A 21091-nucleotide genomic window follows, 5' to 3' on the forward strand; every position below is an offset into this window, starting at 1 on the left:
ACTTTTAATGATTTGATGTTCTAAGTAAAATTTTAAAAGAAAACATTTTTGTAACTTCCCCTAAAAAAAGAATTATGTAGCATACTAAAATTAATCAATTGAATATAATTAAGAAAAATATTTCATAGACATCGATTATCCACCATGTTCACATATTGATAGAGAAAGAAATAAAAAAAATGTGATATGTTGATGCTCTGATGAGAAAAAAGAGATATAGAAGGAAAAAAAATTGCCTAACCAATTTTATTTTTTTTGTTGTTGAATTAGTGTTTCAATATAACGGATGTTCAAAATTCAAATATCATAGTTGTAGAATTAATTCAATAAAAGTAATGTTAAACTTTTAAATTCGTCAAACAAAAAAAAAATTAAACTTTTAAAATTCAATGATTTTTTATCAAGATTTTCATTATTTTTAAAGAGTTCAGAAATAAAACTCACATAAATTGAGTATTGAGAAATGAGATATTGCAAGTTCAAACTCACGCTTTAACACATCAAATATCTGTAAAGTTTTTTTATCATATGAGTATAACTTATACTTACGAAAATCTCACATTTTCTGTGTTTTATAAACATTTGTTTACATGCATTAAGCAATGTGGGATTTAATTGAAAAAAATAGGGTTAGAGTCTCGACATTGAGCAAACAAATCCGGTGGCTCTTTGGTGCACCAAAGGATTTCTAAAAGGCAATTTCTATGGTACACCCATATTTAAATTAATAGTTTAATAAGTTATTTTTTTTAGAAAAAAAATATTTTCTATCATTTAAAATTATAATAACTATATTTTATTTCTCAAAAGTGTCGGCGAAGCAAAATTCAAATTTTTGAATTTTTTATTACTCATAATAGTGAATATTTATTATTTTTTCTGATAAAATATAAAAAAATTAATATGATTCTTATAAACAATGAAATTATGTTTTTTCTTATGAAATAATATTTTCTAAAATATAAAAGTCGACAAGTAGCTCTTTGTTACATAAAAATGATATTTAACTTATTGATTTATGAAACAGGTGTACCGGTACACCTTAATTTAAGGGTGTACAATAGAAACTCCCTTTCTATAAACTTTTTATTTTTGATAAAAAAGCATAAGAAATTGATTGTTTTAAAAAACGAACAATTTATCTGCCTTGCGTTTTAGGCTATGTCATGAGATTGCAAATATCTCTAGAACTTGGTTTATTGTTCATTGATAACATGTTCCCACGGATGTCGGTCTCAATATGCAAAACCATCATGCATATATGCTTCAAGATTGCGAGGAATCATTGAAGACAACTAGGTTAAATTCATTAGCTTCGGCTTACATGCATGACTCATCGCAACAAAGAACAATGGAACTAGGTTAAATTCTTTGGTATGTCAATTTAGACTCTTTGTAACTTAGCCCTCTACAAAGAGAATGAACTTGCTAACTAAATTACGTTCAAGGTAGTTAACATGGTTCATAAGATCGGAAATAAGATATATTATTTACACCTCAAGATAGCCATTTTATCAATAATGACTCTTTTTATGTAGTTTTGTACTAGTAGAAAATGTCCCTTTTCCAAGTTATGAATGACTATATTTATATTCAAATGGATAGAGAAATAAAATTGACTTATTTCATCATAGAAGTTGATTTAACATGTCATTAATATGATTCACAATTGATCTTCAACCTCTAATTTATGACGTCCTCACTCATATTCATCTTTCAAATTGAACTATTTAATTTAAACACATTCACTATGAAGCAAACTCTTGTGGTGAGGCCCTAGCGCTTAAAGGCCATGATGTTAGTTTCTCGTTTGTTAGATAGAACTTATTTATGCTAGTATTAGTATTCTTGTTGATAAGAGTTTAAAAGGATCATGCTTCTCTTTAGTCCCGCCTCATTGTTCCTTTTTATATATATTTTTTTTTTGAGGGAGGGATCCTTTTTATATTAATAAATACAATATTAAATGTATCATATTTTTAAGCCCCTGAAATATAGTTTTTATGTTTTTATCGGTTAAAAAGAGGTCCAAATCCTTTTTTTTAATTGGAAAATTCTAACAAATCCGTTACATGTTGAAGGTTGCCAAAGATATAAACTTTGTCATGGAATTTGTGTTTAAAATTACTATTTTTAAAGAATTAAGTGAACAATTTCTCAAATAAAGTATGTATTCTTAGAGCATTTGTTAACAATATTTCTTTTTTTGAATCAAATCGATATTGTTTATAGAATTTGAAGTATGAGGGAATCATCATCTATTGTTTTTTGGATACTTACCATCTATCTAAAACAACATAATGATTTTTAGAAGTTTTCATTCATTTAGTACAATTTTTTAAAGAAATCAAGGATCTCGAAAAGAATGGAAAAAAAAAACTACTTCAAACAAAGTGTTTTTAGTGAGAAGAGATCCTCTCATGTGTATTTTTTGTACGGTGAAATCTATTTTACTTTTTATGACTGTAGTTATAATCATTAAAAAAATAAATGGTGTAGATGTGCATTGGACCATTGGACCTCCTCGTGAAAATTTCACATAAAGGATCCACGCCCCGTTTTTAGTAGCTCGGAGTTATTTTTGATACAAGACTTATTTTAAAAATAATTTTCATTCTGATAACTAAACACAAATAATTTCCATTTTCAAAAATATTTAAAATTAATTTCTGATTTTTTTACTAAAAAATTAATTTCTGAAATTAATAAATATCAGATTTTTTTTTGTCCAAGAATATCACATGTTTTTTATAAACCGTACCAAATAGTCAAAATAATTGCGATGCCTGATAAGTTGTGGTGGCCTTACATTAAAATTGCTGCTAACTACTCCATTCCCTCTAGGGTTGGGAATAGGCCAGGCCGGCCTACAGGGGCCTACGGCCTGACCTGTTTTGGCCTGACCTGGCCTGGCCTGTTTAGTTGATAGGCCAAGGCTTAGACTTTTTAGAAAGCCTGTTTGGTTAAATAGGTCAGTCTTAGGCTTTCAGAAAAGCTTGTTAAGCCTAATAGGCCGGCCTATTAATACTTATTTATTAAAAAAATGTTTTTTTTTATATTAAAATAATTGCATACATTAAAAATATAAACATTTCTTTCTCTATCTATTAATACCTTAATAGACTTTGTTGTTATAGGCTTCTAATTAGGCTTTAATCTAGTTAAAATTTACTTATAGTGAAATAGGCTTTTAAGTAGGTTTTAAGCTTGTTTAGCCTATTTAGTAGGCCAAATGAACTATTTGATGGCCTTAATGTCAAGTAGGCTTGTAATTAGGCTTTCAGGCCAGTCCAGGCTTTTAAATAGGCCAGGTCAGGCCTAGAAAAACGGCCTATGATAGGTCATAGGCCAGGCTCAGGCCTGTAAATTTTTTCGTAGGCTAGGCTCAGGCCTATCAAAGCTTAGCCTGGCCTGGCCTATTCCCACCCCTAATTTCCCTCCCTTTCAAAATGAATGTCGCTTTAGCCAATTGCACACAGATTAAAGACTGAAATAAAGTAATCAAATGTCATAGCAATTTTACTAAAATAACCTTAGTTTATAAGAAAAAGACAAACTTAAAATTGCATTGAAAATTGTGTGAGAGAAAAAAGTTGAAGTATTTCTTGAAGGTAAAGCTGGAAGAAAAAAATTAAAGTTGTATTAGAAATGTAAAGCGACATTTATTTTAAAACAATTTTTTTGTTAAAGTGACATTTATTTTAAAAAAGACGGAGTAGTATTTTTATAGTAGGTTTCAAGTAATAACCGGAATAAACCATTATTAATTCATGGTGATATTGACTTTGTGCAGAGAATAGAGACGCTAGAAACAAACTCAAGTTGAAGCAAAAGAGGCACCATTATATTCACTCCCTCTATTATAAAATCATATTTACTATTCTCATAGAAAATCTGTGAGTGATGGCATAACAATAATCTGAATCAAAAGAGATGCAATAAAAAGGAGAATAATAATAATAAAGGAAAGGAAAGGAAATGCAGACATGATGATATGATACAAGTAAAGAGGATAATAAAGCATCCAACTTTTTCCCCCATTCAACCCAAACGTGCTTTTTTTATTAATTTATTTTTCAATTCAAAATCATTTTCCACACTAACTTTTACCCTCTCCTCTTTCTTTACTCTTAAAAAAGGACTCCCCCTAAAATAACAGGTCAAAATCCTTAACCATTGTCCAAGTCCATGGCCGCCAAACAACATTGTCAACAAAAACAAACAACAACATAGTATAAAACAATTAATATTACTAATACTGCTTCTTCATTTTCATTTTCATAAGCTGAAGAAAGAAGGGAAAAAAAAAACACAATCTCTCTACCTCGATTTTCGTGCTTTGTTACTACTTTTCATAAAACCCCATTTCTTCTCTCTCTCTCTCTCTATTATTCCAACTTCTCTTTGCAAAGCTCGAAGCTTTTTACCATTTGAGATCTGGGTTTTCTTCAACAACCATTATTAACAAGGTTTTGCTTTCTGGGTCGTTGAGATCTTTCTAAACAACAATGGGAAGTAAATGGAAGAAAGCAAAGGTTGCTCTTGGTCTTAATCTTTGCATGTTTGTTCCTAGAACGTTAGATGATGATTTTCCACCTTCTACTGTGGTTTCTGAGAGATTGTCTGATGCTGCTCTTCTCTCACCTGTCAACTGGGACAAGGGTTCTTCTCAACCAACCACTCCAGTGTCTTCTTTTCATGGTTTCAAACTTTCCAAAAGTAGCAGCAAATCTTCTAAGGTTTGTGTTCTCTAAAGATGTTTGCTTTGTTTGTTATCTAGAATCTTCATGTTGTATGAATGTTCAAAATGGTAAACATTACTTTGGTTTTTGCATAAATTTTTTAGTTAGTTAGAATATTTATTTGTTTTTGCTAAAAATCTGCAATTTGTTTAGTACTTTATATAATTAATGTTTGATTTTAGTTGTTAAATTATTTGAATTGGTTTCGTAGGAAATACTGTAATCTGAAATGAGTTTGAATATTCAAGGACTGAATTGTACTACTATAAGAAAATAATTAATGTTTGATGGTCTAAAATATTAACATTTTTTAACAAATAATATTCTTTATTTCAAGAAAACAAATAATATTCCTAAATACTTCTTCAATTAATTAACTTAGATTTTAATTTTCAATGACATTTTTATTGCCTTGAAACAACAATTTCTCATAAAGGACGGTCTGTGGAATACAATTACTTTGTTTTTTTATTACATTGAGAAAATTTAATTACATTAACTTATATTTTTTTAATTAGTGTGTACCAGATGAGTCATATTCAAATCGGAAGTGGGGTTGTTTTCATGGACAAAAGAACACTGTTTTACCAGTTTAATTTCATCTAATGATTTTGTTTCCTTTGTCTCTTTCGATTGTGTTACAACTAGGTAGTTGATAGAGTTGTGTTTTATTGACTTTTTCCAACAATCTATAAATGTGTCACAATTTTGATTTTGAAGTTTTATGCCATCAATTGTGAATTTAATATGCCTAAGGCTGGTATTATTGTTTCCTTCCTGCTTTAATGCCACATCTTCTGGATAAGATTTTTTCTCTCCTTATTTTCCTTTCTTTATGTTGATCAATGTTTATTTGTTTATTTATTTTATATAAGCAATCATGAGATCAGTATGATACATTAGTTGGCATGTTTATTTAGTCAAAGTCTTATTAACAGTTTTTGAGGACTAGGATAGAACTATTTTGTGGAATATTCAAATTATTTGACTAGACAAGAGGATTAGATTTTTTTTCTCCATCATGCTAATCTCACCATGTGGAAAAAAAAAGCTTATTGTTTATTGGAAATCTTAATTAATAATTGATAGTTAAGTGCTTGAGCCTTCATTTGGCAAAATGCCAAAATTGAAAAGTAATATTATAAATACCAAAATTGATAGTTAAGTACTTAAGCCTTCATTGGATATTTTAAAGCAACTTGTTATCTGCCTTGTTAGAATAGCTTGGTTGGTTCATAAGTATTATTGAATTACTTCTTGATAATAAATATTATAAATGAATTACTTTTGCATGTTTAAAACTTGTTTTTCTTTGAGAATTTTCTTTCTTTGCATGAAGCAGAACAACTGTAAAATAATTTGCATATGTTCTAACAAACTTTTTATGTTCAACTTTTCAGCAAACTTGCGCAATATGCTTAACCAAAATGAAGCAAGGATCCGGCCAAGCTATATTCACTGCAGAATGTTCACATTCCTTCCATTTCCATTGCATTGCTTCAAATGTGAAACATGGGAACCAAGTATGTCCAGTGTGCCGAGCAAAGTGGAAGGAAATACCTTTGTCGGGTTCCAGCTTAGCTCCTATCCAAGGTAGAGTAACACCAAGTCCAATAAATTGGCCACAAAATGATGCTTTGATGGCTGTGGTCCATCGCCTACCTCTCCCTCATCCTCGCCGAGATTTGAACAGGCGGCATATTGTGCCACTTTATCAAGCTTCTGAGCCAGGCATATTTAATGATGATGAATCCTTAAATCACCAACATGCGATTTCTGAGAGAAGTACTTGCACTAAGAGTACCGAAGATACCGATGCTGTTCAAGCAATGGAGATTAAAACGTACCCTGAAGTGTCTTCTGCTCCAAGGTCCAATACTTACTCTAACTTCACAGTTTTGGTTCATCTCAAAGCTACCGCTGCAGCTGCTTCTGCTGCCAAAAAACAAAACCTTACCAGAAATCAGGCTAGCTTTACACAGATTTCATCAACTCCACGTGCCCCGGTTGACTTGGTCACTGTGCTTGATGTCAGTGGTAGCATGGCGGGAACTAAGCTCGCACTACTAAAAAGGGCGATGGGATTTGTTATCCAGAACCTAGGCACTAATGACCGGCTTTCTGTTATTGCTTTCTCTTCCACAGCTCGCCGTCTCTTTCCACTGTGTAAGATGACTGATTCTGGGCGGCAGCAGGCATTGCAAGCTGTTAATTCTTTGGTTGCAAATGGTGGTACCAATATTGCCGAAGGGCTGAGAAAAGGTGCTAAGATAATGGAAGACCGAAAAGAAAAGAATCCAGTTGCGAGTATTATTTTACTGTCAGATGGACAGGATAATTACACTGTTGGGGGCCCTGGAAATGACCAACCTCAACCAAATTATCATTTGCTTTTGCCTACTTCCATCAGTGGTCGTGATAATTCAGGATTTCAAATTCCTGTGCATGCTTTTGGATTTGGTGCAGACCATGATGCTTCGTCAATGCACTCAATTTCAGAGATCTCCGGCGGCACGTTTTCGTTCATCGAAACTGAAGCTGTGTTGCAGGATGCATTTGCACAATGCATTGGAGGACTACTAAGTGTTGTTATTCAAGAATTGCAAGTGGCAATCGAGTGTATACAACCTGATCTCGGTCTTGTTTCACTTAAAGCAGGAAGTTACCCGAGTCGTTTGATGGCTGATAGACGCAAAGGAGTGATCGACGTTGGGGACTTGTATGCTGATGAAGAGAGGGATTTTCTAGTTTCGGTTAATGTTCCAGCTACGTCCAGCAATGAAACATCATTGATAAAGGTCAAATGTGTTTACAAAGATCCCTTGACTCAAGAGACATCAACATTGGAAAGTGATGAAGTAAAGGTTGAGAGGCCCGAAATAGCAAGGCAGGTTGTAATGTCTCTTGAAGTGGACAGACAACGCAACAGGCTCCAAGCTGCCGAGGCAATGGCACATGCACGGACCGCAGCTGAAAAGGGAGACCTCGCTGGAGCAGTATTCATTCTCGAAAACTGTCGGAAGATGCTTTCGGAGACCGTATCAGCTAAATCTCACGACCGCCTTTGTGTTGCATTGGATGCTGAACTCAAGGAAATGCAAGAGCGGATGGCGAGTAGGCATGTGTATGAAGCATCTGGGAGAGCATATATACTCTCCGGTTTGAGTTCACACTCGTGGCAAAGAGCAACTGCAAGAGGCGATTCCACCGATAGTTCAAGTCTTGTTCAAGCGTATCAGACACCATCGATGGTTGAGATGCTTACTCGATCTCAGGCCATGTTACTAGGTAGTCCATCAGGTCAGAGGCTTCTTCAGCCACTTTTGTCATACAGATCACAACCAAGCCCAAGGTAATCCAACAGGGATTTGGTGAAAATCATCTTCAAATTAACCTTTGCAGTGATTTTCTCTTTTTTGCTTATAAATACCCGGAGAAAGGCGGTAAACGGACGGGGGATAAACAAAGATTACTTTGAGCTGTGATTTTGTTTAATATTATGTATAAATGAATAAAAGGTGAGGAAATGGTGGAGGGAGTTACAATCAATGGAGAAAAGGGGAGTAGATAGGAATTTACTACATTATGTTTCTTCTATTTTGGGGGGTTTAAGGTTTTTCTTTTGTCTTCACATCTCTTTCCTCTGATTATGTTGTTTTTTTGGGAGGTGGTGTACATAAAGAAGAATGCTTCTTTTTTTGTTATTAATTCTGGGACACCTGGGGTATAAAGTTTGTAATTGTGCAAATGGTTTGGATGATCTCTTCAGTATAATATATGTTTTCAATTCTTTAACAAGTTGTTTGTTATTGAGTATTTTGTATTTTGATTCAGCAAATGCTTGTGAATTTCAAGGCTTTCCACCAATCTCTCTCTGGAATGCCAGAGGAATGGTATTAGGCAATTGTTAAATGAATGATCATACATATGTATTGAATGGTCCAGATGTGTTTTGATCCATCACAACTTCTAATAACTGTTGATAGATTTTAAAATAATACCCTGATTTTTTATAGTAACAGTATATCAACGGTCGTTGTGCATTGATCCATCATGGATTAAAACTCATGGACCATGGTATACTCTCTCAATGATCATACTTGATGTTTCAAAATTCATGCAGCTAACTGTTTTAAGTTTTTACAACTCTAATCCTCACTTTCCCACCCCCTAAAGATACAACAGAATTCACCTAAACTATGATTGATACACTTGAAATGTTCAAAAATTTGAAGCCACGTTGTAGAGTTGACACTGAGAGGCTACTGCTGTGTTCCACAAATGGTAGAAGTAGATTACCACGCTTAAATAAACTGTGTTAATTATTGATTTCATTTAAAACAGTTAAATTACAGTAACAGAGATCATAGATTCATAGTTTTGACTTCATAAAATTAAGAATGAATAAAGAAAAACTTTATTTTACACTGAGATGCATATTTCTATGTTTACACTCATTGATCCTAAGAACTTTTTGTTTTGTTTTGTTTCTGAACGCAGCACTCGAGGTTGTTTATAGCTTCATAGGTTGTTTGTTGTTAGGGAAATTATGCAAGTCACGTGTAACTGATATCATGTAAGTCACACGTGAACAAAGTCACAGATGACCAAATCCAGGGAACCCCCCTGTGTTGGTGTGGTCCATTCTGTTCTACTCAATCATGTCATTTTTGGGTTCTTCTCTTGCACCATGCTAAACGATTGCACTTTTGTCTATTCTTATATGTAATGTATATGAATTGATCATCACTTGAAATGATTCACTTCACCATATAAGGTTGTTTTCCTCTGATGTTCATTTACATTTAGTGTCTAACTTACAATTTGCAACAAGACACCATTAGGAGATACCAAAGTTGAATTGTAAATTACTCGCTAGTAAAATCAAGAGTTTACCGATTTAGTCAGACTGTAAGAGCTTATTTTAATTTGAAAGAGTTTAGAAAATGGTTTCCGACTTTCTTTGCAGAGTTTGACAAAGATGCTCACATCTTTAATACGCCAATTTATATGTTATCACCACTGTCCTACTCACTTACACACACAACCTTCACCAAAACCACTGTTTCTGCTATCATTTGGAATAATGCTGCAAGAAATGTTTCTTGACACAACACTGAAATGAGCCATGCGTGTAGTTGTGACAGCAAAAGTGGCTTCATTAGCATTACGCTATTGTTATTGTTATGACAGTCAATATGAATCACTGCAAGAAGGGTAAAAGACAAACCAAAAACATGACAAGAAAGTGAAGAAACACTTGCTATTTTATTCACCATTATTAAAGTAGAACCAAATATGTACCTTTTACTGTTCACATTACAGTACTTAAAAATCCTTGATACCCAAAATTTCCACAGACATGGAGACAATTTATCCCAACTACTCTCCAATAACGACAGTGACATATTCAAAAGTCAAAACACTAAAGAAGCACAACGATAAATTCATCTGCAGGATGAACTGGCTCATAACTCCTTCAAATTTGAATTTAGCTTTGTATATGAGAAATTCTGACAAGTTTTTTCTAAGTCTAGACTCGCCTATCTTCATTTGGTTTTGGAATTTTCTTGAACTCGTAGTCATTAATGTCCACTTTTTGTTGCAAAGCCTATGCAACAACAAATAAAAATCAAATTATGGATCATCATGATTACATTAAATTGCTAATGACAGGGAAAACAAACCTTTAGCTCATCGTCCAATGAAATCTTCTTTGGCTTGTATGCATTTACTGGTCCTGTTCTAGACAGTGCTTTTCTTGCTTCAATTATTTCCCATTCCTTATCATCTTTTACCCTTGAAATGTCCTTGCTGGGAAGACACAGATGCATGTACATCAGAAGAAGGACGGAGTAAAACAAGATAAAAATAAAGGATGTGGTTAAACATAAAAATTACTTCATATATCCCTATACACAAGCAAAGTCAAACCATGTCCTGTTCCTATTGCAGTCATATAATCTTAGATCGACTATATAGTACATGTTTGAATTAGAGGTAGGTTATGCAAAATAACAGTGGCAACTTGATTTGGTTAAAGTTTCAAAATATAGCTTTACTAAATCACAATGGCACACCGTAATTTCATCAAACTCATTGTCAATCCAAAGATACAGCATATACAACCTGATAGTTAATACCAAACAGAGCTTGTAGTAATATAGACTTGCATGTTCAAGAAAAATATAAAACAACTCCCCGCTGTTCAGGCTAAGCTTTGTCCCTCTTAGGGGGGGTGTATTGGATTGAGATTTCAAGAGATTTTAAAAGACTTTTTAATTATAAAAAAGTCTTGTGGTATTCAATCAAGACTTTCATAAAATATAAATAATCTTGTGGTATTCAATTAAGACAATCAAGACTTTTTTTTCAATGTAACGAAATCTGTTTGGTATTCAATTAGGATTTTTCACAACTTATAAAATGTCCATTGGTATTCAAAAATCTAAGATTTTGATGGATTCTTCTATGGAATGGATTTTATGAGACTTTTTAGTTAAAAATGTGAACACAATACTCATTCAACAATCTCACAAAAATTTGTGAGACTTTGGTGAGACTCTCACAATTTTCTTTTCCGTGCTGTCCAACAAAATTCCATTTTCTCATTAGTTTTCATGTGCACAGAGTAAGGTCCTTTCTAACTTTGTTCTGGGTGTAGAGGCCTCTATAATTTCATTCTCGTAAGATTTTAACTCCTTGTTCAATTTATTACTTCTACTTCAAACTATTTTTTTCAAGACAACTCTTGTCACTTCTGTGTATTATTGGTGATTAACAGTACTATAAGTACACTATTTTTAACGAGTCAGTACTATAAGCATTAACAGTAATTTTATTGGTGTATTAACGAAGACGACTCTATGTATAGAACCATTCTTCGTGTATTAACAGGCTTCAAAGTCTGTTAAAAGTTAGAAATGAATGTAATAGTGTAATACACGGCGTTGGAAAAAATAAAAACATCCTATAAGCATCCAGGAAAAACACAATTAATATATCTTGATATAAATCCTTTGAAATCTTGATAGTCTCTTAAAATCTTATAAAATCTTAGTATATAAATCCATTGAAATCCAAATTACAAATCTTGAGAATCTTTTAAAATCTTAAAAGTCATTGAAATCTTGCATAGTCTTTTAAAATCCACTAGACTTTTTCATGCAAAAATTGTCTTTTAAAATCCTAATCCAATAATTCATTTATTCTGTCTGTTATCCCTCCCTCTCCCCATTGTTCAATTCACAAACCAACTTGGAAACATAAACAATACAAGGATTTTAAGCACGTTTAGAAAATCTTGTTTTCTGCAGTTGTAACATGTGGTGAACACGCAGCTACGCCTTCGAGATGTGGGGTACTAAACGGTGAATGAATTTCAACCGTGATTCTAAACATGCTATAAGTTGCTTTAAAGATGACTGTATATCTAATCATTCGTTAACTCAGATTGTTTGTTCTCGTTCTCCCCCTGTATTGTATCATATCATATCATATGTACCTTGTTTTTGATTCACAAACATATTCAGATTCCTACCGTATAACATAAGCCTTAAAACTTGTAATTAGCAAAATGAAGTGGCAAAGCAATACAGTGTCAATGTTGATTAGCTATGGATATATCGGTTAGCCAGACTCCTACCATATAACATTTTTGAAAATAACCTACCATATAACATGATCATTTGTTATGCAAGTACAATTAATCTAAACCACTTATCAATTCATTAATGATTGATATTGATCTCTTTACTTTACCCTCTAAATTGAGTAGCTCACTTTCGAGGGGTTGGACCCTTAATTATCAAACATAGTTCAAGTCTCCTATCATATTAACATAAGCCTCAAAACTAGTAATCAGCAAAATGAAAGCATTTCAGTGTTTTTTTTTTTTTTTAAGCAAATGGGGTGCAGATGGGAAACCCTCTGCAACACCCTAACCTAGTCAAATCACATGATCAGTCCAAACGGTAGACATTTCAAATACAACAAAAGTGGTCTAAAATAAACCGAAACAAATGCACACACACCAGAGGCACTATCCAACAATTCAGTGATAAAATACAATAACCGATGAAAAGGCGTAAATTAACTAACTAACCTGCCTTGCAAAAGATGGCCAAGACCAAGAGCACCAAAAACAGTAAGAGAGATCATAGGAAGGCCATATCTAAGAAAAGGGCCTTTTCTGCCCCATCTTTTGAAAGTGGAAGCTGTTTTTTCAACTGTAGAACTTTCTTTTCCAGCCTGACTCTGAATTGTAGTCATTGATTGATCACACAAAAATGGCTTCTTTCAACTACAGAATTAGGGAAAAGCGTGAAATTCATTAAAACACTATCACCATTTCATACACGCATTTTATCAAACATGTAACGTGCAAAACACACAAATATAGTAAAATAGAGGTTGTACAAATTAAACAGAACAAGCCAGAATCACACAACAAAATCAAAAATTGATAGATTTTCCATACAAAAACTTGTTTTGCAAAAACAAAAAGAAAGAAAGAAACTCACAGCAACCAACAAACAAACGCAGAGAGAGAGAGAGCGAGAGCGGTGGTGATGAGAGAAGGACGATGAAGGAATGCCTCAGGTGATCCACCATGGATCAATAATTCAACTTTCATTTACAGCCATTGATATAATATTAATTAATTTATTCAACGCTTCATATTGAGCTACTTACTGAGGTTTTTATTTTTTATTTATCTTATCTTATCTTCTTTCTCTTTTTTTTTTTTTCTTCTTCAAGAAACCTCGTCAAAGATAACACATTTTAAATGTGAAGAAGTGTATATATTTCGAACACCGAGCCTTGTATATGTAATATTCCTACTAACCAAATTAAGTTCATGGAGATCTTCTTACTCCCTTCGTTTACTATTATAAGCAAAAGTTGATTTTTTAGATTCATTCAATAAATGATGTATACATCATTATATAGACCACATACATCATTTATTGAATGATTTTAAAAAATGAACTTTTGCTTATAATAGTGACCGAAAGGAGTATCTTCTTACTAGCGTAAATGATTAAGTACGAGTTAGTTTTTCGCTAAAAATTTATAAATTGTTTAAAATATAATGGATAAACTAATACTACATTATGTAAGTTAATTTTTAGATTCATTAAATAATTGATGTATAAGAAATATAATATAGTTCAAATACATCAATTATTTAAATGTGAACAATGGGTATTTTAGTTTCCTAACAAAATTTTATAAATCTCCATGTCCATTTTAAGTTCTTAGTTTTTATAAATCTCCATGTCCATTTTAAGTTTTTAGTTGGTTGTGTGTCATTTAGAGTAGAAATATGTTAAGTTTGCTTAAAATTGATGTAGCATGATAAAACTTACCAAACACTGATGGGGCATATTTAGAGGCAAAACTGGTTTTAGTTTCATATTGTAGAATTTGATGGGGCATTTAAACATTGGATAAAAATTAAAAGCATAAAGTCAATCTGAATTGTAAACATATGAAAATTTGTTTTGACTAGTTGTAAATATTAGAGGCAAAGATGTAACATCTTCTTAACACTTGACGCAAACAAAAACTTGAACTGCATAACAATCCAATCCAAGTAGCATAAAGGAAGAAGCAACTATTAATTATTTAGTTACATTATTACTTGGAGAAAACAGGTAAATGAAACTTAGAATTTCAATAATCAGTTAACTAACTGCCACAACATTTTCTTCCAACTCAGTTACTGCATCTGGTGCTATTTTGGACTTCCTGCATGGCTTTGAAGCCTTAGGATTAGATGGCTTAGGAATTAACCTGCATCCCAATTTCTTCAAGAGCATGTTCCAACTTCCCTTAGACTTCATCATTTTCTCCAAATCTTGTTTCATGCTCAGACACTCCTTTTCAAGCTCTGAAACTCTATCTTTCATGTGATCAAAAGCTACAACAGGGTTGTTATGTGTTGTGTTTCCATCATTTCTTAGCAGAGCAAGGTTTCCACTCAGGGTTGTTGAGTTTTCAAGAGTGTCAGAAGCAAAGAACCAACCTGCAACAGATGTGCGTAGCTTGAGTTGTTCGAAGAACAAAACTTGGACAACAACACGAAGTGGTAGCCTTTCGTTTTGAGCTGCGTGTGTGCTTGCTTCCAATGAGAGTTTCTGGCAATTCATCAGCCTGCAGATTTGTTCCTTCTCAGATTCTGTCATCCATGCATGGCTCTGAAATTCATAATTTTCCGTTAGTGTCTGTCTAAAAATTACCAATGAAACATCATGTGTACTAAATGAAAAAACAAATCTCTTTAAATCTTATGAGACAAATATTATTAATTTGATCCTCTTATTTACTATTAAGCATATAGAGAAAGTAGGCAACCTTGAGGTAGATATCAATTGCACGGTAAATACCATCATCCAAGGTCCTAGCACAATCAGGAATAACAGCAGCAAGTGACTGAAATTTTGGAAATTTCAAGTTGACATCAGGTGCTACTTCAGCTAAGTAACTATCCATCAAATCAGCAACTTTTGTCATTGGAGTAGCACGTTGACAATTTCCAACAATGCGTCTCTCTTCCTCAACAATATCATTATTAGATGTAGAATCAGCATCATCATTATCAACAATCATGAAATGATCAAGCATTCTTTGAACACAATCAATATCATGGATTGTCTCCATTGAGTAACCAATGTTAGGAATCAAGAGATCTTCAAGATCAGCTTCATCTAATTGAAAACCAATTCTTTTCTCCAAGCTTGCACAACAACAAGAGCTTGCATATAAAGCCATAGCTGTTCTTAAACTTCTAAGCAAAAATTTAGTTTGTGTTACACCCTTTTCATTTGGAAGCAACTCAACTATTTCTTCAATCAGATTCCTTTGATCTGCTTCAGAAAGATTTGATTTTGACGAGTTTCCATTTTGAAAACTTGACAAAGAAGGTATGTGTTTTTTTGCATAGTAAACAAGTGATCCAGAAACTCTCCTTGGTTTCATGTGTCTAGCAATAGCACCTTGCATAAATCTTTTATACAAAGGTAAACTAAGTGAAGAAACATCATCAAACCACCAATCTTCACCAGTTTCCTTTGATGTTAGGCTCATGGATATTCCATTCCACATTTCTGAATTATCTGGACTTTGAACAGAACTTGGACCAGAGAGAGGTAAGATAGCCAAAGTTGGATCTGCAGCTTTCAAAACTAAAGAATGTATACATCTTGAAGTTATGTGAAGCTCTTCAGCTAAAGGTAAAACATCTTCACATGTTTTGAGTGCCTTGAGTGTGTCTGTCCATTGACCAAATATGTGGTTAAGGAAATTTTCAGTTTGTATCATTAGGTTTCCTTCTCCATAATCTTCACTCATTTGTAGAAACTCAGCTGCACATCTTAGAGGAACTACATTTGATGGAGTTAGTTCCATTTTGACACCATAACAGAACCTAGCAATAAGGAGAAAGGCTTTGGCTCCTCCTGGTAGATCATGAAGTTCCAAAATTGACTTCTCACTGTCACTTGGTATATCTTTCATGAAACGTTCCAGTTCTTTACTTCTTGATATCAGTGGAAACTGGTAATAATACAAGAAATTAAGGGTTTAACAAAAAAAAATGCAACATATATGACAAGTAACAACAATAACTAACAAGCAAGGACAAAGCATATATATGAGATACTCTTGATATTTTATGTATTAAACTGAAGTGCAAACACAAAAACCAAGCACTCTCCCATTGACAATGATAGTAATTTGAAAAAGGGCACTTCTATGGTGCAGTCACGAAATTGACTTTTTTGAAAAAGTTATTTTATTTAACTATTTTATTTAGTCAATAATATAACGGTTTGATGTCATTTCAGCTAGTGTTCTATTTGAGGACTAATCTAAGACTAAACTTTATCATAAAGTCTCAATTAAATTCAATTCATCTAAGATTAAGAAAATAATTTAGAGTTTAGAGTAAATTACTGGCATAGTAGGAGAAGCAGTGGCAGAATAGCCTCAACATCATCTTATGGCTGTTTTTTTAATGCACCTGATTTCCTTTTCCTTACTTTATTTTTTCCTTCTTTTCGTACAAGTCATTTCTCACTTGCTAACAAGTGACTATTTGTGGTTTTTGTAGGGTTCCAAAGTAAATTTAGTCATCAGAGACCATTGCATGCCAGGGATGACAGGCTATGAGTTACTTAAGAAAATTAAGGTACTTATAGCGTTGGTTTGGTGGTTAATGGCTACAAAATCTTGTATATTAGTATTTTTTTTTTTTTTTTCACAATACAGTATTGTTGCATTATATATATGATATAGTAAATTTAACTTCACTAAAAAAGTCATTATCATGACTTCACCATAGAATTTCCCTTTGAAAAAATGAAAGTAATTGAATGTAATATTTGTGTTGGTGTTGGACACGAAATACACTTTTGATTTGAAGTGTCGATGGTACATTTATTAAACTTTACAATCATGAGAAACTTTTTTTCTCCATCAAGACGACTTGAAAAATTAATAAGAATTTTTTTGCCCTAGGTGTCAAATATATCTATTTCCTTTTCTATCATTAGGACTTAGGAGCATGTAATGAAATTTGTTTCTCTATTTTCCAAGACTTTTAAAAAATAATTAGTAGCACAATTTTCAATAATTGGAATCATGAAAACTAAGACTCTTAAAGTTTAAGATTTGTTGAAGAGCAAGTTATGAATTATGACGAGTTTGACGAAATCACATAGACACTTCAATTTTGTTAAAGTGTAACTTTCGTTGATATCTATCACCATGATTTTGCAAAACTCAATGTCAATCAAAATATGCATTAACCTTCTCGTTAGAGTAATGAAACATATATACCTTGTGGAGATGGAAGGATGCATCACCAATTTCAATAATAACATCACTTGGAAGTCCAGTAGAGCAGAGCCTAGAGATGGAGATTTAAGATACAACAATGTTAATGATCATAAACCATAATGATATTTACCTCATAAAAATGGTGAATTATGTGTAGAATAGGATAATGTAATGTAATTAAAATAATTCGTAACTATCAGATTGTGAATTTAATCGACCAACGTGCATAATTAAACATTTCTCTTTTTCTTTCTTCATGGTAGCAATCTAGCATGGACTAGAATCGAAAAACTCTCTTCAATTACCAATATTCAATAAACATACGCGATGAGTTTGACAAAATCACGGTAGCACCGTGATTTTGTTGAAGCTACAATAGCTTTTGCAAAATTACAACGACTTACTATGATTCAATATTTTAACAAAACTACGCTTTAGAGTATATAAAAAAAAAATCACCGTATTTCATCATATTGGCATTTCAAACATGCAACGAGTAAAGGATGAGAAAGGAACATGTTATGACAGCAACATAGACGTGAAAGAACAAAAACTAATGACATCAATGAATTGTATAGTGGTTTAATGAAAGAGTAACAAAAAAGAAAGAACTAACCAACTTTGGCCATAGAGGTAAAATATTTCAGACTTGGATCCAAGTTTCAAGCACGCCATGTTTGTTGATTGAATTAAAACATCAAACGTTAAAGTGTTCCCTTTATTGTCTTATGAGATTTTTGTCTCAACTCAGATGCAATAATTTGAGAAGTGTGAAATGTGAATGTAACACGTAAATAGTATCCCGAGTCTAAAGGAGGGGAAATCTAGGAAGAAGAATAGGTTGCAACTCTTACATTACATGTGGCAGTTCTGTTCTTGTAGTGTAGAATGATTCTCTATTCAAATTGTTACCACGATTTATTTATTTATTTATTTATTTTCACGTTCTTTGATTATTAATTTTTTTAAATAAAATTAAAAATTAAACTTAATTACTATGCATTGATGTCGTGGAAACTTGATCTTTTAACAAAATATTGCAATTTTGAAGCAAATACAATGAGTGCATGTTTATTACCTAGAAAATAGGCACTAACATGATTAAAATTCCCACTAGCCACTATAATAACTTAGAGCACTACTTTGAAGCATTTGAAGAGGCTAGGAGAATACAAAAGACCATCTAAAAATCCACCAAAAAATAAAAACGAAAATTACTTATTAAAATAGAGAAAATTGGATTTTTAATGGTTGTTTTATTCAACAATAATCAGCCCGAAAGATTCTTGTCATGTGAATTTCTTATAGGATTCCTTCCACGTTTCCATAGACATCCAAATTTTCTATTTAGTGTGATGCTTGACCAGAAAATAAATATTGATGTTTGAGATGTGGATTCAAATCCGTAATTTTTCACTACTTGATGCTTAATGTGTATGAGTTTTGTCGTTTAAAAAAAAATCTATTGTTAAAAAATTCTACTTCTGGATGTAGTTCATAGTCGAGATTTTTTTTAATTACACCATGTTAGCTCATACCAATACCATTGCATATAAAGTCCATAACACATACACAAACATAATAAAAATCATTGCGGAAAACATAAGAGATATGCAATAAATAGACTTTATATAGCAGTGTTCATATCTCACCCAATACCCGTACGTTGATACTCTTGGGTGGTGGTGTGAGCCATCAAGTATCCATGCGCACAGCTTGGAACTAGGTAGTTTGAGTCACAATCAAAGAACATACATTACACCAAAAACTTCTATCAAATGCCTCAAATTATCATCACAAACATTTCCATTTGATCCTTGCTGAGATGCTCCTAAACATGAAGAGAGAAAAAACATCAACAAAGCCATAATCTCAAACACTGAACACCATCTTGGCACCCCAAGAGCAAATGCCAATAAATTTTTAATCACCATTTATCATCCCAAAAACCTTGCCTTTAACTTAGAGGTATGGAAAATTTTGGAATTCAAAAAGTCTTACATTCGTTGACGCCAAAAGGCTTCCTCCCATATTAAGAAAGATGCCAACAATTCTTTTATAAAAGAATGCTTAGTCCAGACATGAACTTCTAGAAGGCAACTTTAGCATGAAAAAAAAAATTATAGCTTTGAATTATACTCTAACTAGAAATGGGGATATACTATTTTTTTTTTTTGAAGAAATATATGATCAATACCGTTTTCATTCACAAGAAATTATCAATATCGCTAGAACGGTATTTAAATGGGAGAATTTTTTGGAGGTAGTGTAATTTTCCAGGATATACTATTTTTTAGGGGTGTTCGTGGGTGGGTTTGGGTTGGGTTTGACTAAACCCAAAACCAAACTAAAGATGGTGCTTCGATTTGGGTGAGGTAAAATAACCACCCGTTATAATATTGGATGGGTTTGGACAAACCCACTAATTTTTGGGTTGGGTTGGATTGGGTAATGGGTTACCTAACTTATTTTTCCATTTTTTTTTAAATATTAAATGACTAAATGACAAGTCCTCATAATTTTGTTTTAAAATAGTACTCTACTTTTCAATTTTCCTAAAAAAATGTTTAACTTATTTTACTATAATTTTATGCATCATATAAAATATGAAATAATAAACTCCATCATAAAATACTTGCAACAAATTAAAGTTGTATGACATAAAATTGCATCAGTATCAAAATAATCAAAAAGTGTAAGATATTAATTAGTAACTCTAGTATGTTTTGATTTTTAATATATAGGGTACAATGTGTATGTTTTGGAAATATAACTTTATTCTCGCCTATGAAAATAAAGATAAAAAATATTAACATTATTGCGTAAGTGAATTTTTTGGGTTTGGGTCTGGTTTTACCCGAGACCCATTTATTTTTATGAATTTTTCATTTTTAAAAACCATACCCACCCAATTACCCAACCCAACCCATTTTTTTTGAGTTTTTTAAATGGGTTTTTTTGGATTGACCCAACCCATGAACACCCCGACTATTTTTCATTGTTTGGATGATAAGTTTGAAGATTTTTTTATAATGAATGGATTTCATGAAGTATGTTATCAAAACTAAATTAAGAAAATTTCAAGTATCATATTTTTTTTGGTTACCAAATTTCAAGTATCATATAAAAACTAAGATTCTGAAATTCCTTTCTTAAACTATACAATGTGAAATTGGTCCTTACAACTCTTTTAAATTATGCAAATTGGTTATAAATTTTTTAAAAAACTTGTGAATTGGCACCTATAAATTTCCAAGAAAATGATCCCTATAAATGTTCAAATTTACCAAGTTGGTTCTTAAAATTTTCAAATAGATTCTTATTTTCATATTATTTCCATGAGCGTAACTCAGGTGGTAAGGATATGCCATGATATATGCAGGGGTCTTGGACTTCCCACTTTAAAAAGATAAAATTCTAGCCACTGGGCTACTACTTAACGGAAAAAATCCCTATTTTCAAATTTCAAATTTGGTCGAAATCTTTTATAAGGAAAAAGCTTTATG

The 21091-nt window shown here is 32.4% G+C and overlaps 3 protein-coding genes across 3 annotated transcripts; 1 reads left to right on the plus strand and 2 right to left on the minus strand.

The window, feature by feature from the left end:
* Positions 1-4182: 4182 nt before the first annotated feature.
* Positions 4183-8551, plus strand: LOC11410528 (E3 ubiquitin-protein ligase WAV3). Its single transcript, XM_003591833.4, has 2 exons — positions 4183-4739; positions 6143-8551. The coding sequence occupies exons 1-2, from the start codon at positions 4509-4511 to the stop codon at positions 8096-8098; spliced, it is 2187 nt and encodes a 728-aa protein (XP_003591881.2). The 5' UTR covers positions 4183-4508; the 3' UTR covers positions 8099-8551.
* A 1429-nt stretch (positions 8552-9980) lies between these two features.
* On the minus strand, positions 9981-13421 carry LOC11427983 (uncharacterized). Its single transcript, XM_003591834.4, has 4 exons — positions 13265-13421; positions 12847-13044; positions 10430-10556; positions 9981-10353 (listed from the first exon to the last, which is right to left on the minus strand). The coding sequence occupies exons 2-4, from the start codon at positions 13011-13013 to the stop codon at positions 10276-10278; spliced, it is 372 nt and encodes a 123-aa protein (XP_003591882.4). The 5' UTR covers positions 13014-13044; positions 13265-13421; the 3' UTR covers positions 9981-10275.
* Positions 13422-14261: 840 nt separating this feature from the next.
* LOC11427984 (BTB/POZ domain-containing protein At5g03250) lies at positions 14262-16454 on the minus strand. The gene is made up of 2 exons (XM_024782733.2): positions 15102-16454; positions 14262-14944 (listed from the first exon to the last, which is right to left on the minus strand). Exons 1-2 carry the CDS (start codon positions 16260-16262, stop codon positions 14432-14434), a joined length of 1674 nt encoding a protein of 557 aa, XP_024638501.1. The 5' UTR covers positions 16263-16454; the 3' UTR covers positions 14262-14431.
* Positions 16455-21091: the final 4637 nt, after the last annotated feature.

Source organism: Medicago truncatula, chromosome 1, assembly GCF_003473485.1.
Source record: "Medicago truncatula cultivar Jemalong A17 chromosome 1, MtrunA17r5.0-ANR, whole genome shotgun sequence".
NCBI lineage: Eukaryota > Viridiplantae > Streptophyta > Magnoliopsida > Fabales > Fabaceae > Medicago > Medicago truncatula.

Bases quoted from the DNA above. Each gene is read 5' to 3' on its own strand.
- LOC11410528 (XM_003591833.4), top strand. From the start codon at position 4,509: ATGGGAAGTAAATGGAAGAAAGCAAAGGTTGCTCTTGGTCTTAATCTT. The intron at 4,740-6,142 runs GTTTGTGTTCTC...TCAACTTTTCAG, and splicing joins GTAGCAGCAAATCTTCTAAG to CAAACTTGCGCAATATGCTT.
- LOC11427983 (XM_003591834.4), bottom strand. From the start codon at position 13,013: ATGACTACAATTCAGAGTCAGGCTGGAAAAGAAAGTTCTACAGTTGAA. The intron at 10,557-12,846 runs GTTAGTTAGTTA...GTGTCTTCCCAG, and splicing joins GGCCATCTTTTGCAAGGCAG to CAAGGACATTTCAAGGGTAA. The intron at 10,354-10,429 runs GTTTGTTTTCCC...GTTGTTGCATAG, and splicing joins CATTGGACGATGAGCTAAAG to GCTTTGCAACAAAAAGTGGA.
- LOC11427984 (XM_024782733.2), bottom strand. From the start codon at position 16,262: ATGAAAGATATACCAAGTGACAGTGAGAAGTCAATTTTGGAACTTCAT. The intron at 14,945-15,101 runs GTTGCCTACTTT...TATGAATTTCAG, and splicing joins CAATTGATATCTACCTCAAG to AGCCATGCATGGATGACAGA.